The sequence below is a fragment of the Tupaia chinensis genome, unplaced genomic scaffold (genome assembly GCF_000334495.1).
Source record: "Tupaia chinensis unplaced genomic scaffold, TupChi_1.0 Scaffold138757_1, whole genome shotgun sequence".
Taxonomy (NCBI): domain Eukaryota; kingdom Metazoa; phylum Chordata; class Mammalia; order Scandentia; family Tupaiidae; genus Tupaia; species Tupaia belangeri.
The window spans coordinates 1,917,467-1,937,571 of NW_006198649.1; the positions used below are offsets into that span (position 1 = coordinate 1,917,467).

Here is a 20,105-nt window from a genome sequence, read left to right on the forward strand (position 1 = left end):
TGATTTCCTTTTACTCTCTCTGAATGTCAGATTCCTGTTCTCCAAAGACAAGGCTGAGTTCACCATTAGGAAACTTCTGACTCCACTAAATAGGTGTATCTAACCATTCTTTGAAACTCAATGGTGCTGCACATTTTTTATAAAAAGTACCAAGCCTGATTATAAAAATATAGATCTCTGTAAGGATGAGTCTTCCTACTACATTATATCCTTCTCAAGCCATTCCCATACCCCAGAGGTTAAGGAAACTGGACCCTTCATGGCTGACTGAGTTTCAAATGTTAGTCTTGGTGGCTTAAGAAACACTAATCCCAACAGAATTGAGAAATGGAAGAGAAGAAATTGTGAAGTGACCATTACCCATTGTGGGGTATTTTCTCTTTGTCTCCCTCTCTCTGTCTCTCTCTGGTGAGATCATGTACCTTCTAGTAATTAAAATGAAATCTTTCTTGAAGGCACACTGTCTTACTAAACTCTTTCAAATCCCAGTTGAATACTTGAGATGTATAAATACTAAATTAACTAATTAATAAAATATGTTTATGCAATCAAAGAATATTTCAGCACAAATACTTTGTGATGATAAAAAGTAGTGCTAAAACATAAATTGTGGAATAGTTGTAACAGTGTTCATTTTTTTTTATTTTTGGAGAGGTTTTATTGCTATAGGGCGCGTGCACTCGCCAGACAGACAGAGAGAGACATTGAGACAGAAAGCGAGAAATCACCCCCTGGGGGGATGGTCACGTCACAATCCCTTCTCCTCCATTCTCCTCTTGGGATCTTGGGCACGCACGCATACGCGGCCGGCATGAGTTTTAAGCCACCGGGTCCGGGACGCGAACCACGGTCGACTATGTGGGAGTCCAGCGACATAGCCATTACGCTAACTGCTGGTTCCCGACAGTGTTCATTTTTTTATTTAGCTCGATTTTCTTTTAATGTATTTTTTTCACATTTGATACATATATTGTTTTTTCTTTTGTAAAATGCAATAAAATAGTTTCTTACTAGATATGACAGTGTGTTTTTATTCCAAATACAATTTATTTCAGTAAAGAGTGTATTAATTAAAAAATAGTGGAGAATAAGGAGAAATGAATTTGGATATTAAATTTTAGAAAAGAAAAATAATCTAATAATCTTTTTCACTTATGTGATATTATTAACTCAAGTCACTCTTTATACTTTGGTTTGGTCGACTTTGATCCATAATTTATTGTATTATTTAAATAACAGCATCTTTTTCTATAGACATTGTTTCCTGCCAGAGGATACATGTGTGCACTAGAGAGAAAGAGAGAGAGAGAGAGAGAGAACCCTATCAGTAGAGCCTGCTCATGGCATAATCCTCTTATTCTCCATCCTGTTACGATCCTGGGCGTGTGTGCAAATGTACCTAGTGTATTTTTTAAGCTACTGAGGCCAGAACTCAAATTAACTCCTGCTGCCTCGTGCAACCACTATACTATGGGACCTGCCTCCTTTTAAAGATGATTTCTTCTTAGTATTACGTATTCAAACTTTTCTGTTCTTTACATAATTTTAGAAGTATTTTTTTTAAATTTGGTCTCTTTAAAAAGGTTGCTCTGCACGTTCTTTCATACAATATTAACTTACTTTGTATGCGTGTTTGTATAATTTTTCATTATATGTTGTTAGCATTTTTAGGTATCATTTCTCAATTTATGTCCGTTTTCTTATCTTTATAGTCTTTCAATTTTGGCCCAGCTGATGGCATAATGGTTACATTGCTGGTTTCCCACATAGTCAACTGCAGTTCGAGTCCTGGTCCCGGTGGCTTGTGTTTGCATGCCCAAAATCCTGAGAGGGGAATGAAGGAAAAGGGATTGCAGTGTGGTCATCACTCCTAGAGGTTAATTTCTCCCATTCTGTCTGTCTATCTCCCCAGAAAACATGTGCACCCTATAGCAAAATGCCTCTCTCTAAAAAAAAAAAAATTAAGTTAAATTTTTAAAAAGCTTATATTATTTTAATATAATTTTTGATGGTGATATATTAATTTATTTCTATTCTTTTCTTCTTATTATTATGTGGTTTTGTTTGTTTGTTTTGCTATAGGGTACATGAACTTTCTAAAAAGAGACAGGGAAAAAAAGAGAAAAAAAAAGTGACATATCACCCAAGAGGGGAACAACCACTCCATAATTACTTCTCTTCCATTCTCCTCTCAGGTTTTTGAGCATGCATGTACATGTGCTTAGCACTATTTTCAAGTTACCAGATCTGAGATTTGAACTGGAGTTGGCCATATGAGATTCAACCGTCTTAACATCCATGCCAACTGCTGGCTTATCAGATTGCATTTTATCTTTTCACAATTACAGGTTTAATTAATAAAAATCATAACACATTATAAGTAAAAAATTATACCTTTATATATATTTATGCATATAAATATGTGTATATATATTTACATATATATAAAGCTGTTAGGTGCATGTTATTTGTAAATATCTGACTCCATAACTCTAGTCACTTAGAAGTGAACTAGCTGAATTAATATTCTTATAATTAAATGAAAGAACGAGTAGTTTAAATAAAACCATAAAAATGACAAATTTGTATTCATATTGAAAAGATCTATATAGCATTAACTACATATCAAAATCATGTTATTATAAGTATGTAAATATACTTTCCATAAATTCTTGTTTGTACAAGGATAATTTGGTTATAGTGGCCTGGAATTTAATTAGGTACTTTTATGAATCTAGTCAAATTATTTTTTCCAAGTTTCTCTTTTAAATTCACTATTTTAGGATCTTCAAAGGTTATGGTACAGACTAGTATAACATATATTATTATTTATTTTTCTATTTTCGGAGAGTTTTTTTCTTTGTTTGTTATAGGGCACACACGCTTGCCAGAAAGACAGAGAGAGACAGAAAGACAGAAAGCAAGAAATCACCCCCAAGGGGGGATGGCCACACTGCAGTCCCTTCTCCATTCTCCTCTCGGGATCTTGGACACGCATGCACACATGCCCAGCTTGAGTTTTAAGCCACCAGGTCCAGGATTCGAACCACGGTAGACTATAAGCGACATAGTCACTACTCTAATTGCTGGTCCCGATAACAAATATTATTGAAAAATTATTTAGCCACTTTTTGTTCATACATAGCACAAATATACATCCTATTTCTGTGTGGATAGAGGAAATACTATTTTTAATACTTTCAATGTATAGAGAGTGATGATAAATCTGAGAGCAATTCTAATCCTCCATCATGAATTAATTGAGAGCTTGTTGTAGAGATTGGTTCATCCTAAAACTTGTTTTTCTAAGTTAGTGTTGACTGAATGCTTTCTTTTTTTTTTGGAGAGGTTTTTGCTATACGGTGCATGCGCTCACCAGATAGACAGAGACAGAGATAGAAAGTGAGAAATCAACCCCAAGGGTGGATGACCATGCTACAATCCCTTCTCCTCCATTCTCCTCTCGGGATCTTGGGCACGCACGCACACACGCCTGGCGTGAGTTTTAAGCCACTGGGTCTGGGACTCGAACCGCCGTCGACTACATGGGAGTCCAGCAACATAGCCATTGCACTAACTGCTGGTCTCAACTTCAGGATCTTTTTTTTTTTTTTTTTTGACTGAATGCTTTCTTGTGTATCAGTCTCTTTTATATGAAAAATTAATGTTTATTATCTTTCATTAAGTGTTGATGTAGGTGTCATTTTTGACTGAAGCAATCTATGAGCTTTCCAACTTGTCCTTTGAGCAAACTATTCATTGACTCTAAAGATGACATACAATAAGAGCATCACATTTACTCTGTTTAGTCTTTTAGTCTCATTACCCAAGCTAATGGTGCTCTTCAGCTGGCATGTGGAAACCTGAGATAATGACCCACAATAGGGATCAGATTCAGTACAGGTAGAGATAGACTACTGTCTTTGCCAGAGCTATGTCAGCTTGTATCACAAATTGGACTAAAAGATTTGCATCTTTAGACCCTGATGACTTTTTTATTTTTTTGGAGAAGTTTTCGCTATAGGGTGCATGCGCTTGCCAGAAAGACAGAAAGAGACAGAGAGACAGAAAGTGAGAAATCATCCCCCAGGAGGGGGCATAGCCATGCCACAATCCCTTCTCCTCTTGGGGTCTTGGGCACACATGCACATGTGCTCAGCGTGAGTTTAAGTCACCAGGTCCAGGACTCGAACTGCATTTAACTACATGGGAATCCAGCATAATATCCATTCCTGTAACTGCTGGTCCTAGACCTTGATGACTTTTTGTGCGTTCTTGTGTTCCAATAGCTTTCCTCCCCCATACTTTATTTATTTGTTGAAAGACAGAAACCACAGCAAATAATTAGTAAAGACATGAGGCTATTACTTCAATAAAGCACTTCACAAATAAGATTATAAGTATCCTTCCTCTAATATATCATTTGTTCTTTTAAAGTCATCATTACTGAATGAAACCATGTCAGATTATAAGGCATCTGACTTTCTTTTTACTGGTTGTCTGTTTATCTGAAATTTTAAAATCAGTGGCTGATAAGTTTTTTATAAACATTAGCAACTGATCCACTCAAGAAGCAGCTACGAAAGTCATATAAACTGATCATGTCTAGTAAGCATTGCCTATATTTACTCATCTATATTTACTCATGTTTTAATCTCAGTTTTTCAAAGCAATCTCAGTGCTTCTTCAGACTCCAGCTTCTCTCCAAAGAATTCTTATGACAAATTTAAGTTTACCGGTTAGGAGTTAGTTAAGAAATGATGTTCTAAATCTAGATTTTGTGTAAAGCTTTGTAGCAAAGAAGCTTTCAGTAGTGGTTCATTTTGAGGAGAGACAGTCACTAAAGGTCATTTCAGTTGTCAAATGAAGGCAGAAAACACTGATGTTAGTATCAGCATATCTTTGTTAACCTGATATTATAGCCATCTAATGGCTTTCTATGACTTGAGAAATTTATGATCCAATCAGTTTCAGGAGTGCCAAGGTCAATTGGAAAATGAGGGAACTAGGAGTCTAGAAAAAGAGACCAAATCTGGAATAGCAAGGGCATGTGTAACAGAGTTCAAAATATTTAGATGTAAGAGATTAGGAGGGAAGACTGGTTAACCAGGCTCAGACATGTTCCATCCACAAGGTTATGTTAAGCAGAAATGATTCACAATTTTGTTGATGCTTCTGAGAGAACTCTTTGTCACAGAAATAATCTTAGTGTTTTTGAAACTTCTTCTTGGTTGGTTTATACTTAAGCAGTCCAGAATAAATCTATTGACTATTGAGAAGAAGAAAAAAAAAATGAAAAAAAAAAAAAAAACCTGTTGGGCTACATAGTTTTATTATCTCGTTGAGGCATTTTTGTTTGCTCATTTGGTTTTGTCATTTTTTAAGTAAACAATGTTGTATCTTTTTGAAGGCACAGAGAAATTCTGTAGGTTGATTGAGTGAATTTCTTAGGGGATACAATTTAAATATTCATGAAAGGCACTTACATGCTAGGTTGATATTTTAAGCCTAAGGGGAGACTCCAACCATCTTCACTGGAGGACTTGTTCTACTTGAGGGAAACACAGGAAGACTGATATCCCTAACCCTGCCAGAAATTATAAAGTGAGCTAAATAATACTACTTCAAAACTTTTAGACTTATCTAGTTATATTAATCACAGTTAATGCATTTATTTTGTTCTGTCTTTACAATGTTTGACATCCATTTTTTAATAAAATAATTAAATCATGATTATTAAATTTTCCAAATAGCCAGTCTTCCTCTAGATTACTTTCATAAATTAAAAAAAAATATGTTTAACAGAATGTTTCTAAATGTCTTTTGAACTTATTCAGAAGAGGTGTATTGAATGACTACCAGCTTCTAGGCTTTTTTTTTTTTTTTTTTTAAGCAGTTTTAGAGATACCATGGAAGCAATATAATAGATAAATAAGAAGTTTTCAAAAATTTAATGGAAAATATGTTTTATGATAAAACTGTGCATGGTTTTAAGGTTTTTTACACTAAGCTCTTATTTTTAATTCTACTTTTTTGTAAACTTTTTGAAGTCTCTTTATAATGATTCAGAAAAATAAATTAAATATATAGTATGCTTGGTGATGATAAGAGGGAAATAAAACAGTGGAAATGTGCATAGAGTGTAGAGGCTTGCGATCTCTAGATGATAAAGTGGTAAGAGAAGTCCTCTCCTGAAGGTGATATTAGAATAATGACCTAAATGAGGTGAGCAAGTCAGCCACGTTGATATTTGGAGCAATGATTAATCCAGGAAGAGGAAAGAACTGTTGATAATTTGCCTGGATTGTTCTAGGACCAGTAAGTGCTTTATGTCTGGAGAAAAATGAACTATATACTAAGAGTAGTAAGAAGATGAAGGAAACTAGGCCAAAGAGGTAGTGAGAATATAGATCAGGGAGAACTTGTTCGATCATTAGGAAGACTTTGACTTGACTCAGATTGGAATGAGAATCCAATAAATAAGCAGAAAACTGATCTGATTTGCCTAACATTTTAATGGCCTAGTTCTGACTATCATGTAGGGATACATTGAAGAGGAAGAGAGCATAGATGAAAGCAAGGGAACCAGTTGGAACGCTGCTGGAATAGCCTCTATGAGAGATGACAGCAGCTAGGGGCAGGATGTTAGCAATAGGTACTAAGAAGTCCTGGATTTTCTGATGTGTTTAACATCAGCGTCAAAGGGATTTATGACATGATGTGAGTCAATACAGAAAGAGAGGTCGAAGATGACACATTGTTTCTCTATTTTCCAATTGGCAGAAAAACTACTCTGAATGTGATTGTATAGCTAAACCCTTATCAACACTAATTTTTAATGAATTTTACTGTTACCTTTAAATGTGCTGTAAAAATCTGGGCAGTTAGTGTATATCTATCCAAAAAAAAAAAAAAATCATCAATTCTAACACCAGCAAACTGCATTTTTCAAGAAAGTTGTATTAAACAAGTTCCTCTGCTATCTGGGATCTTGTTTTTCTGCCTATAGGGAGGAAATGTGAAAGGAGGTGGGTCAGTTATCGTAATAGTCACTGAAAGAATCTGTGGCTGTTCGGTCCTCCTTGGCACTGGTCAGGGAGACACTCAGGCAAGGCCACAGGTGCACTCTTTGGATGAACCTATGAGTTTTTCATCTTCTGCTCCAGAGAATCAATTTCTGACCTCATATATTCACCTCAAAAGGCATGCCCTTGCTTACAAGGGAAGTCAGCGAAGTATTTGAGAGGTCAGTTCAGATTCAACATCATTACTAAAACAAAACAGAATAAAACAAAACAAAACAAAACAAAAAAACTACTAGCACTTTTTTTATTTACGAACAATGAAAGTAAATGGCATTGTCCTTACATTTTGACAACATATGACTAAGGAAAAAAAATAAGCTTAATCTTAGAGTATGCTTTCCTCAGATTGAGCTCAAATTTTCAGTGAAGCATAGATATGGTTTATTAAAAAGCCCTTTTTCCAAGCAAGTTTTTTTTTAACCATAAGGATGCACTAAAAAATAGAAATAACTTTCAATGAGTAATGCAAAATTATCTGTGGCTGTTCGGTCCTCCTTGGCACTGGTCAGGGAGACACTCAGGCAAGGCCACAGGTGCACTCTTTGGATGAACCTATGAGTTTTTCATCTTCTGCTCCAGAGAATCAATTTCTGACCTCATATATTCACCTCAAAAGGCATGCCCTTGCTTACAAGGGAAGTCAGCGAAGTATTTGAGAGGTCAGTTCAGATTCAACATCATTACTAAAACAAAACAGAATAAAACAAAACAAAACAAAACAAAAAAACTACTAGCACTTTTTTTATTTACGAACAATGAAAGTAAATGGCATTGTCCTTACATTTTGACAACATATGACTAAGGAAAAAAAATAAGCTTAATCTTAGAGTATGCTTTCCTCAGATTGAGCTCAAATTTTCAGTGAAGCATAGATATGGTTTATTAAAAAGCCCTTTTTCCAAGCAAGTTTTTTTTTAACCATAAGGATGCACTAAAAAATAGAAATAACTTTCAATGAGTAATGCAAAATTGTAACACAGAAAAAAATAAAAAAAGCGACCTTCTAGCTGAGCTTATTTTCCTCTTTCTCTTTTATTCCAGAACCTACAGATAGGCCACCTATGCTTCTAATTGCAAATTCTGAAACAATTGAAGTTTTCTTTCTGAATGGAAGTAAAATGGCAACCTTAAGCTCAGTCAATGGGAATGAAATTCATACTCTGGATTTTATTTATAATGAAGATACAATCTGTTGGATTGAATCAAGAGAGTCTTCAAATCAACTCAAATGTATCCAGATAACAAAAACAGGAAGATTAACTGATGAATGGACAATCAATATCCTTCAATCTTTCCACAGTGAGTGTTTCAGTTCAGTATTATGTGCCATGCTTTGCTAATTTGATTTATAGACCAGTAGGCAAGAATCTCAGATATCTAGTTTAGCTTGGCTGTTGGAAAGCTGCATATCCAAATGTAAATGCACTCAGATAACTGTATTCAGTGCGAATTTTGCTTATACACATATAGCTGCTCTATTTATGTAAGTAGTACATTGCAGAGTAAACTTAATTCTTTCCTTAATGCTTATTACAGTGTCACCTAGCTGGAAATCGTGATTTTTTCACTGAGTGATAGTTCACAATATAATAGTAAAGGTGTGATAATTTTTTTAAAGCAAGAAACAGAGTTGATTATTGTAATTTCTTCGACTGTAGTGTTTGTTAAAAAGATAAAAAAAACTTTGAAAATTTAAATGTATGCTAATGGTGGTAAGTATCTATGCTTACTGACTTCCCCCTATTCCCCTCAAAAATATCAGAGCTTTATTTTATATACATTCCATTTTGATAAAATAACATAATTTGTGATTCACTTTGATGTCTCAGGTCAAAAATTTGATAATTACTGTCCTCCTCTTCTTATATATTCCCATAAACTGAAATTAAATTATTATACACACACAGAGACACACATATTCTCTCACTCCTCTTTCTACTCTTCACATAAGAATATAAAAATTTGCTTGTATATTCCTAGTGAAATTCTGTGCATGGGAATCTTAATGTATGACTATTTCATTTCTAATTTATAGAAAAAAACCCTCATTTTTACAAATACTATTAACAAAAATTTGTAGAGAAATGTAAAAGTAGTTAAGCAAAAAAGAATAGTTATATGATTTTATATATTTAAATGAATATAAATGCTTAACAAATACATTTTTAACATCTTTTTTAATATAAATAAAACAGTTGATGAAGCCATTTATTTTGACAATTGCCTGAAAAGCCTAAAGAAAGCAGTGGCTGCTGGGTTTTTCAAAGATTCTGTGGAGAAATGGTCATTCATAATAAATAAGAACTAACAAGTAATAGCAGCAAAAGGAATGCTGCCTTATCATTACATATTTCAGCATTGGCTTAGTTTGAACTTGGAAACTGAACACAAAACCCAGTCTTTGCCATGTTAATGATTACCTAAACTAACCAAAAATCTTTAGTTTCCAGCAAATGGAATGTGAACAGCCAAAAAGTCAGATTATTCACTAAAGTTCTAGGTAAAATAATTTTCCAAGCCTACTTAAGCAAATTTTTTTCCTTCAGTGACTATACCCTGATAATAATAGTGATCTCTTCTTTATTATGCATTTTACAAACAACTGTTTTTAAATAAATCTGGAGATGGTAAAACAATTATACATCAAAATATTTGTAAGCTATTCTAGAGCTTAGATTGTATTTGACTTATAAAACAATGTTTGTCAAATCTAGAAAAATAGACTGATTTTCTTTATGTCATTCACTAAAATGTTGACTAGAATATTCTGAACCACAAAACAATTAAATGCATTGGAGATACTCTAATTAGGGTAAGTAATTTTTGATGAAGTCAGGTTTAAGTCATGCAGCTTCATATCCACTTTAGAAAAGAGCGATTAAATATGTGGAAATAATTTCATTTTGGGAGGACAGGGTGTAGGCAGGGCTGGGCTCTTCTGTCATTACTTGTAGGCCATGCATTTTATCAACATGTCACAGGAGAGCTGCCATGGAATATGATGGGGCCTGCATTCACCAAGACAATTTGTGGGATGATAATGAGGTTTGAATATTCTTTGCATGTATAATTGCATAAAATTTCTGTCACACCATATAAGCAAAAATAATGAACTGATGGAAGTTTGCCTCAATCCCTGTCTCTATCTGCTTATCCATGGGTTCTCTCTTTAGCTCTAACCACCCTATTCACTGCAGGTGCTTTTCTTTGAACTCACCTGAAGTGTACATTCTTTTTTTGAAAAAATATGAAAATTGTATTTTTCCAAGGACTAGTGTGAGAAGAAACTTAATCATTCCGTGTCAAACTGACTTACATTTAAAATGTTCATGGTAACATGTAATAGTAGTGCACATCTTATTGCAATGTTAAAAGTATTTTGCATGTCTCATCTCATTGGATACAGATTTCATCTTTGTGGGCTGGCGGATCAGGAGAGATACACCCTTCCTGTTTCTAATAGGCAGATTTTTAACTCAAAGCTTATGTGTTAGGTAGAGCTGAATGACTAAAAAGAAGACAGAAATGGAACATCTAAACACATTGTTCTTTCTCCTACACCAGAAAGATGAATCTACCCCAAAAAATAACACCTAGATTTTACTGAGAGTGATAAAGGACTATTTACAACAGGGAAGTATTATTTATTTATTTTTACCAAGGGGAGAGTTGAGACTCCTCTGAGAAACTAAATGACACTGGGAACCAGCAGTTAGCGTAATGGCTATGTCACTGGACTCCCATGTTAATGGCTATGTCGCTGAACCATATTGTCATTGGACAGTAGGCACTTTTATTTTGTTTTTATGTGTGATTCTTCAATACTGTGTAAAACTTGAGGATCTTTTTTTAAGATTCTAATATGAAGTTGACTAGCTTGTCTCGATTCACGATGGGCTCATCTCTAGCCCAGTAGAGCATGCCTGGCTAAACATTTCTTCTTCATGGGCTTAGGTTAACCCCATTAATTAACTTCTAAGTTTTTTATAATCTGATTTTAATGTGACCCTTAACTCATTTTCCATTTGAACCTCTTCCTAGATCCACAAAATTAAATCTTTGATTGGTTAATTTTTGAAATATGACATTTACTTTAGTTTTCTATTAATCTTACCCATTTTCTTTTAGTTAGCAACAGTCTACAAATCACATAATATTAGAGGACAATATTTAGTGTTTGTTTTGTGCAGGAATTCTAGATTGATTAGAGCAAAATGGCCAAGTAGCCACAGCTCAACCAAAGAAAGGTCAAAATGACAAATAAGTGTCTGTACTTCTAGTGAAGGATAAAGAGAACACTGGAATTCATCAAAAAAAAAAAAAAGAGAGAGATGAAAAACTATGAAGCACAGAAACTCAGGATAGCAAGATGGAGAAGAAAGGGAAGCATTTGGCTAGGGTTGTACCAGAGACAGGCAAGATCTCCTTTAGTGAAGGGAATATTAGTAGAGATCAACAGCAGGCCTAGCACTATCACGGACACCTGCAGTCCTAGCTACAGAAGATCCTTATAGTCATCACAGACCATGAGCCCAGCATAGAATGTTGCATGGAATTATTCAGGTGCTTTTTTCCCAAAGAACAAACTCACAGCATTCCCTCTTCGCCCCCTGGAACCTAAATTCTGATGACACAGCAACATTTTGAGGACAAAGTCACAGCTAGAGTACATCCTGCCCTGGAGGCCCATAGTCGTTATGTCGCCACATCTCTGAGGCTCTGTTGTCACCCCACTATGCTCACCTAAAAGGTTCCAATGCCAGGACCTGGTTGAAACCAATGGTACAAGCATGACCCTGCAATCTACACACCCAACACCCTGAACTCTAGGAAAAAGCACAGTAGTAAAATCACTCCCTCAACTAGGGAAACAAACATAAATGTAACTGAGGACTTGGCTCCTCTGGAAAATCTCCTTTCTCAGTTGACAGGGATACTGCATGGCATAGACACCACAGCTAGAGTCAGAATAGACTCCACAACCTTTCTCTGAGCCTGCTAGAACTGCAGCTGCCAGCAACTCAAGGCCCCTAAACTGGTGGGGTTCCAGCTTGAGGCATGGATCTCACCCAGAGACTGAAGATATTGCAACCTCATGACTGTAATCATTGCTACTACCCACAACCCTACCCCCACCATCAGTGAGTCCCTCCCTCCACCACTGCAATAGGCTGTGTGTGCTTCACTCATGGTCTGAACTCATTGGCCAGGTTGCTACTCCTGGTGACTATCTCCTTCACTAGCCAAGTCTCCAAATTCCACCTGGGTCCTGAGCTCATCAGCTTGTGTGCAGCCACTACCATACCCCACTGGCAACTATGGGCTCAGTGGGCAATGGCACTGCCCTACCTTAAGTTACTAACTCAGGCACTGCCATTCCTACTGCCAATGACCCTGCCCGCTGGGCAGGCAGAGCTTCTTTGTGCTTTGCACGCATGCACACACACACACAGGACCTAAGGACAGCAGCCTTGGGCCCTGTTTCTGTCACTGACAATCAACTTCTAAACTAGCGGGACCTCTGCTTTCTGTGCACCCATCACCTAGAGCATGAAAATTTCCTCTTCCCTCCAGTGCCCTTAGCCCCTAAAAAAGCCATACCATTGTCTTCTCAGACATTTGTACTCTAGTCAAGGTACTCTCATGCCCTACTGATGTTGATTACAGTCAAAGAAATTATACAGAGACTATACTACTGTGTCCACCTAGAACCAAAGCCATGAAACCCTACCCTGTCAGCACTATAATAGGACATATGTACAGGAAGAATCTTTCCACATAAAAAAATACTTCATAAAATCTGAAATACTGCTTATTCTACCAGCTGTGAAGGTATCAATGTAGGGACACAAGAAACATTTTATAAAAAAAATAAAACTCTTCCAAAGGAATACAATAATTCTTCAGTAACAGATATATATACATATATATATATATATATATATATATATATATACACACACACACACACACACACACACACATATATATAATGCCTGAAAAAGTTTTCAGAATAATTATCTGAAAGATACTCAAGGAGATAGAAAGAGCACAAATAAATAATTCAACAAAATTGGGAAATTAGTTTATTACATGAGAAATTCAGCAGAGATAAATATCATCAAAAGCCAAGAGGAAATCTTGAAGCTAAAGGATTTGATTAGTGAAATAAAAAATACAATCAATATTTTATTTTATTTTATTTTTTTAGAGGTTTCTGCCTTAGGGTACATGTGCTTGCTAAAAAGAGACAGAAACATGAGAGAGAAAGTGAGAAATAACCCCCTAGGGGGGATGGCCACACCACAATCCCTTCTCTTCCATTCTCCTCCAATGATCTTGGGCACACATGCACATGCATCCAACATGAGTTTCACACCACCATATCTAGAACTCAAACCATGGTCATGTGAGAGTCCAGAAATGTAACTACTACACCATCTGTTGCCCCACAATCAAGACTTTAAACAACAAAAAGAATTTCTGAACTTGAAAAGAGGGTTTTTTTTTTTTTTAATAACTTAGTTGAATTTCTTAAAAAGTGAAGAAAGCTTATTGGATCTGTGGGATACTATGAAGTAAATAAATATTCAAATGACAAGGATTCTTGAAAAAGAGACGAAGAGGACATAGAAAACACATTTAATGAAATAATAGCTAAAACACTTTCCAAATTTTAAAAGAGATACGGAGATCCATATTTAGGAGGCTTAAAGGTCCTCAAATAGATACAACCCAAAAAATTTATGCAAAGAGCATTATAGTTAACCTGTCAAAAGTCAAAGACAAGAATACTAAAAACAGTATAATAAAAGTATATGGTCACATATAAAGGACTCCTTGTCTGGCTGTGCTCTAGTCTCCCCCAAAATGAAGATTTGACAACAGTTTCATATTGTGGGTAGCTAATAAATGGGAGTTAGGGATCAGCACAGCTACAGGCTCTGCTTTCTTCTGCACCATACCAGTCTCCCTATTATTAAGGACAAGGGAAGGATATTATGATTGCTCAAGACTAAAGATCAAAAATCCTTAGGCTTTCTATTGTTAAGACTAGTGGCTAGAAGTTGTTATCTCGAGGGTCAGAATGACTCCTAGGTAAGAATTTAACTCATGAGAAAACTGCTGTTCAGGCTCAGTCTTCAGGGTACAATGGAAAAGTGGAGGGACAAAAGGACGGTGTTAGTTTGGCTCTCCCACACAATTCTCATTAGATTAACAGCAGATCTCCCAGTAGACATGCTACAGGTCAGGAGAAAATCAGATGAATATTCAACCTGTTAAAATAAATACTGCTAGCCAAGAATACTATACCAGACAAAGTTATTCTTGAGGAATGAAAGAAATGAAGTCTTTCATAAACAAAAAATGAAGGAATTCATCACTAGTAGACTGGCTTTGCAAGAAATATCTGAAGTTATACATCTGGATTCACAAGGGCAGAAACTAATACCATAGAATACACAAAAGAATAAAACTAATCAGTAGAATGGTTCATGAATGAGAAAGAACAAGAAATTAAACCTTATAATTACAGAAAAAGACCAAATTGCAAAATTAAACAATAAGTGAGGAAGAAGGAAAAAAAATATAAAGCAATCTGAAAACACTTAACATTATGAGTAAGTGTCCATTTATTTAAATAACCTAGAATGCAAATTAAATAAATTCCCCAATCAAAAAAATAAAAGACTAACTAAATGGATTAAAAAATAAAGGGCCAAAGATGGCATAGCAATTATGTCACTGGAATCCCGATGACTGACAGTGGTTCAAATTTTGGACCTGGTGGGTTGAAACTCATGTGGGTGCATGTGCGTGCACGCCCAAAATCATGGGAGGAGAATGGAGAACGGATTGTGGCATGACCAACTCCTCTGAGGGGATGCTTTGTCACTTTTCCTCTCACTGTCTCTGTCTCTGTATCTCTCTCTCTCTGGTGAGTGCACATCCTAAGGCAAAATCCTCTAATAAATAAATAAATACATACATAAATAAAACCAACGATATGCCCTGTACAAGAAACCCACCTCATGTGTAAAAATGTAGCATTAAAGTGAAGGGATGGGGGGAGAAGCCTTCCATGTAGATGAAACCAGAAAAAAGCAGAAGTTACTATATTTATATTAGATAAAAAAGACTTGAAACTCAAATACTCCAAAAAGAGTGAAGGATAGTCATTATATGATGGGAAATATCCAACAAGGATATATAACAATTGTGAATCTATGTGAATCTAATATTAGAGGATCCAAATATGTAAAAAAATATTACCGACTTAAAGGAAAAGAGAGAATCCAATACAATAATAATTTAGGACTTCAACACAGCAGTCTTAGCATTGGACAGATCATCTACACAGAAACACAAAAAAGCAGATCTACAAAGATATAAAAATGCATTGGATTTAAACTGTAATATACAGCAACTGGACCTCACAGACATTTATAAAACATTTTATTCAATGACTGTAGAATACGTATTGTTTTCATCATTATGTGGCACATTTGCCAAGACAGATGATATGCTTGTCTACAAAACAAATCTCAAAACGTTTTTGATAATAGAGATCATATCAGGTAGCTTTTCTGACCATAATGGAATACAACTAGAAATCAACAAGAATAATTTTGCAAGTTGCACAAGTACATGAAAAGTAAACAACATGCTCCAGAAGGACCACTGGGGTAATGAAAAAATTAAGGAGAAAATTTAAAAATTTCTTGAAACAAATGAAAATACAACAACAAAATCTGCAGGGTACTTGAAAAAGAATACCTAGAAAAAGGTTTATATAAATAAATACCTATAACACATCACAAAAAGAACAAAAAGAAACATTTACAAAAAAATCCCTAATGGGAACCAGCAGTTAGCGTAATGGCTATGTCGCTGGACTCCCACGTAGTCGACCGCGGTTCGTGTCCCGGACCCAGTGGCTTAAAACTCACGCCGGGCGCGTGTGCGTGCGTGCCCAAGATCCCGAGAGGAGAATGGAGGAGAAGGGATTGCGGCGTGACCATCCCCCCTGGGGGGTGATTTCTCGCTTTCTGTCTCTATGTCTCTCTCTGTCTGTCTGGCGAGCGCACACGCCCTACAGTGAAAATCTCTCAAAAAAAAAAAAAAAAAAATCCCTAACAGTAGACATTATAAAACTAGAAGAACATGAACCAACAAAGCCCAAAATTAGAGAGATAATAAAATCAGACCAGAAATAAAATTGAGACTGAAACACAATATAAACAATGAAATGGATTGTTGTTTTTTGAAAAGAGAAATAAAATCAAGAAACAATTAGCTAGACTAAGGAAAAAACTAGAAGACTTAAATAAGTAAAATCAGAAATAAAAAAGAAGATATTACAACCAATACCACAGAAATACAAAAAAAATTCAAAGCTATTATGAACAACTGTATAGCAACCTATAAGGAAATCTTTTTTGTTGTTGTTGTTGTTGAAGATGTTTCTGCTACAGGGTGCATGTGCTTGCCAGACAGACAGAAAGAGACAGAGAGACAGAAAGCAAGAAATCACCCCCCGGAGGGATGGCCAAGCCTCAATACCTTCTCCTTCATTCTCCTCTCAGGATCTTGGGCACGCACGAACACACGCTCGGCATGAGTTTTAAGCCACCGGGTCCGGGACACAAATCATTGTCGACTACGTGGGAGTCCAGTGACATAGCCATTACGCTAACTGCTGGTCCCGCAATTTATAAGGAAATCTTGACAAAATGCATAAACTCCTGAACATCTACAACCTACCAAGTTTGAACCAGGAAAAAATAGAAAAGAAATAGTAAGAAGTAATTTGATTGAATCAGTAATAAAAAAGTCCACCAGGGCCAACAGCTGGCATGTTGGTTAAGGTTCTGGACTCCCACATGGCTGACTGCTGTTTGAGTCCCAGACCTAGAGACTTGAACATCATACTAGAAATTGTTTGTGCATGCCCAAGACTGCAAGAGGACCACAGAGGAGTAGGGATTATGAGGTGACCATCCTCCCAGAGGTTAGTTTCTCACTTTTCCTTCTCTCTCTCTGTCTATAATCTCTCTTCAACAAGTGCTCTTGCCCCATGGCAAAAATCTTACAAAAATTCTCCCCCCAAATATAGGCCCAGGGTTATAGCCCATTGCTGAACTCTAAAAAAATTTATGAAGAATTAACACCAATTCTTATCAAACTATTTTAAAATGTGGAAGTGAGAGTATACTCCCAAAGTAATTTTATGAGATCAGTATTCTCCTGATACTGAAACTAGATCAAGATAAAACAAATCTATTGGCCAATATTAATGGTGAACATAGATGCAAAAATGCTCAACAAAATATTAGCAAACAAATTCCAACAGCACATGGAGAAGATTATACACTATAAGTAAGTAGAATTTATCCCAAGGATGCAAGCATGGTTTAACATTTGTAAATCAATACATGGAATACATCAATCAACAGAATGAAGGAAAAAACTAAATTGACATAAAAAAGTATTAGAAAAATACAATATCAAATTATATCGATAATGATAAAATTACTCAACAAATTTTATATAATTTCATGAATCTTACTTAATAACCTAAAGGCCAAACATGACAAACCCACAATTAATAACGTAACAAATAGGAAAAAGCTAAGAGTTTTTTCTCTATTAACTAGAGGGAGACAAAGATAAGGATATTCACTCTCACTACTCCTATTCTACATAATAATAGAAGTTCTAATCATAGCAATTAGGCAAAAGGAAAAACAAAATACAAAAGGCATGAAGATGATGTGATTCTTCACATATATGTATATATGAAAACTCCATAACAAAACACTTAGAACTGATAATAATTCAGTAAAGTTGCAGGATACTAAATCAACTTAAGAAAACCATGGTGATCTTGTATTTCAATAGTGAACTACTTGAAAAACATGTAAAAAATCCATTTACAATAACTACAAAATAAAAAAAAAGAAACATTCAAACCTAGGAATAAATTTAGCATAGATGTGATAGATCTTTACAATGAAAGCTAGAGAACACTGACTAGAAAAAAAATAGAAGATGATACAAATTATAGAAAGACAACCCATGTTCATTGACTGAATGAATTAATATTGTTAAAATGCTCATACTACCCAAATTGGTCTACAGATTCGATATATCCCTATCAAAATATCCATGGTATTCTTTATAGAAATGGAAAAAACAATCATAAAATTTTTTGGGTGGAATCACAAAAGATCCAGAACAGTGTAGCAATTCTATGCAACAAAATAAAGCTGGAGACAACACACTATTAGACTTCAAACATACTACAAAGCCATAATACATAAACAGCATGGCATTGGAACAAGATAACTATTGACATAGATCAATAGAATAGAATAAATAGAACCAGAAATAAGTTCACTTATACAATCTAGTAACTTTTAACAAAGTTACCAGGAAACATCACTGGGGAAATGAATCATCTCTGCCATAGTTCTGCGAAAATTGGATTTCCATATGCATAAGAGTGAAACTAGACTCTTATCTCTTACTGTGTACACAAATCAACTCAAATTGATTTAAGACTTAAATGTAAGACTCCAAACTATAAAACTACTAGAAGAAAACAGGGAAATTCTTAATCAATATGGTATATTACAGAGACATCTGCACTTCGGTGTTTATTGCAGAATTATTCATAATAACCAAAATATCCAATTTACTTGAGTGTCCATTGACAGATGAATGAATGAAGAAAACATGGTATAAATATCCATTTTTGTGTGTACATGTGTGTATACATACATACATATAATGGAATACTATTTAGCCACTAAAAAGAATGTAACCTTGTCATCTGAGGCAACACATACAAACCTGTATGATATTATGTTAAGTGAAATAAACCAGGCACAGAAAAGGAAAAATCATACATTATCACTCATGTAGAAACTAAAAATTTAATCTCTTAGTGCTGGAAGTTATAGCCAGTGCAATCATTCAAGAGAGCAAAATACAAGGCATTCAAATAGGAAAAGATCAACTGTCCCTATTTGCAGATAGTATAGTTATATACATAGAAAATACAAAAGAATATATACACACAATTTACTAGAGTTAATAAATAAATTCAGTAAAGTAGCAGGATACAAATAATTTTTAAAAATTAAAAAGTTAATATCATTAAAGTAGGAATAAGGCCAGCCAGTGGCATGGTGATTAAGATGGCTGGATCCCACATGGTCGACTGTGCAGTTTGAGTCCCCAACTCAGAGACTTGGAAAACATGCTGAATACATGCGCATCCATGCACAAAATCCTGAGAGGAGGATGGAGAAGGAATTACAGTGTGGCCATCTTCCTAGAGGATGTTTTTCACTTTCCTTCTCTTTCTCTCTCTCTCCCTGCAGCAAACTAAAACACAAAATGTAGAGAGTAGAATAGTGGTTACCAGAGGCTGCAAAGTGTTAAGCGTGCAGATACAAAGATGTTGGTTAACGAATACAAAACTGAAATTAGATAAGAATGAGTTCTAATGTTCTGTAGCATAGTAAGGTAACTACAGTTAACAGTAATGTATTATATATTTCAAAACATCAAAAAGAGAGGGTTTTGAACATTTTGAGCTCAAAGTACTGTTACGTGTTTCAGATGATGTGTATTTTAATTTCCCTGACATGATCACTACACTTTGTATTTATATACTTAAAAATCACACTGTACCCCATAATAATGTACAAATATGGGGCCAGCTATGGCATAATAGTTACATCGCTGGACTCCCATATAGCTAACCACAGGTTTGAGTCCTGGATCTGGTGGTTTGAAACTGACACCAGGCATGTGTGCATGTGTGCCCAAAATCCAGACTGGGAGAGTGGAGCAGAAAAGATTGTGGTGTGGTCACCCCCTCTGGGGCTGAATTCTTGATTTCTGTCTCTCTCTGTCTGAGAAGTACATGTGTCCTATAGCAAAAATTTCTCTAAAAAAGAAAAAGTACATTATGTTACTCAAAATGGTTTTCAATTTACGAAAAAAAAA

General features: G+C 35.3%; 1 protein-coding gene across 1 annotated transcript in view; it reads left to right on the top strand.

The window, feature by feature from the left end:
* LRP1B (LDL receptor related protein 1B) overlaps nucleotides 1-20,105 on the top strand; it is a 1,871,701-nt gene that overhangs the window by 763,314 nt on the left and 1,088,282 nt on the right. The window contains exon 9 of the mRNA XM_027765590.1: nucleotides 8,127-8,384. Coding sequence (XP_027621391.1) covers nucleotides 8,127-8,384 — 258 coding nt within the window. The remainder of the gene's footprint in view (nucleotides 1-8,126; nucleotides 8,385-20,105) is intronic.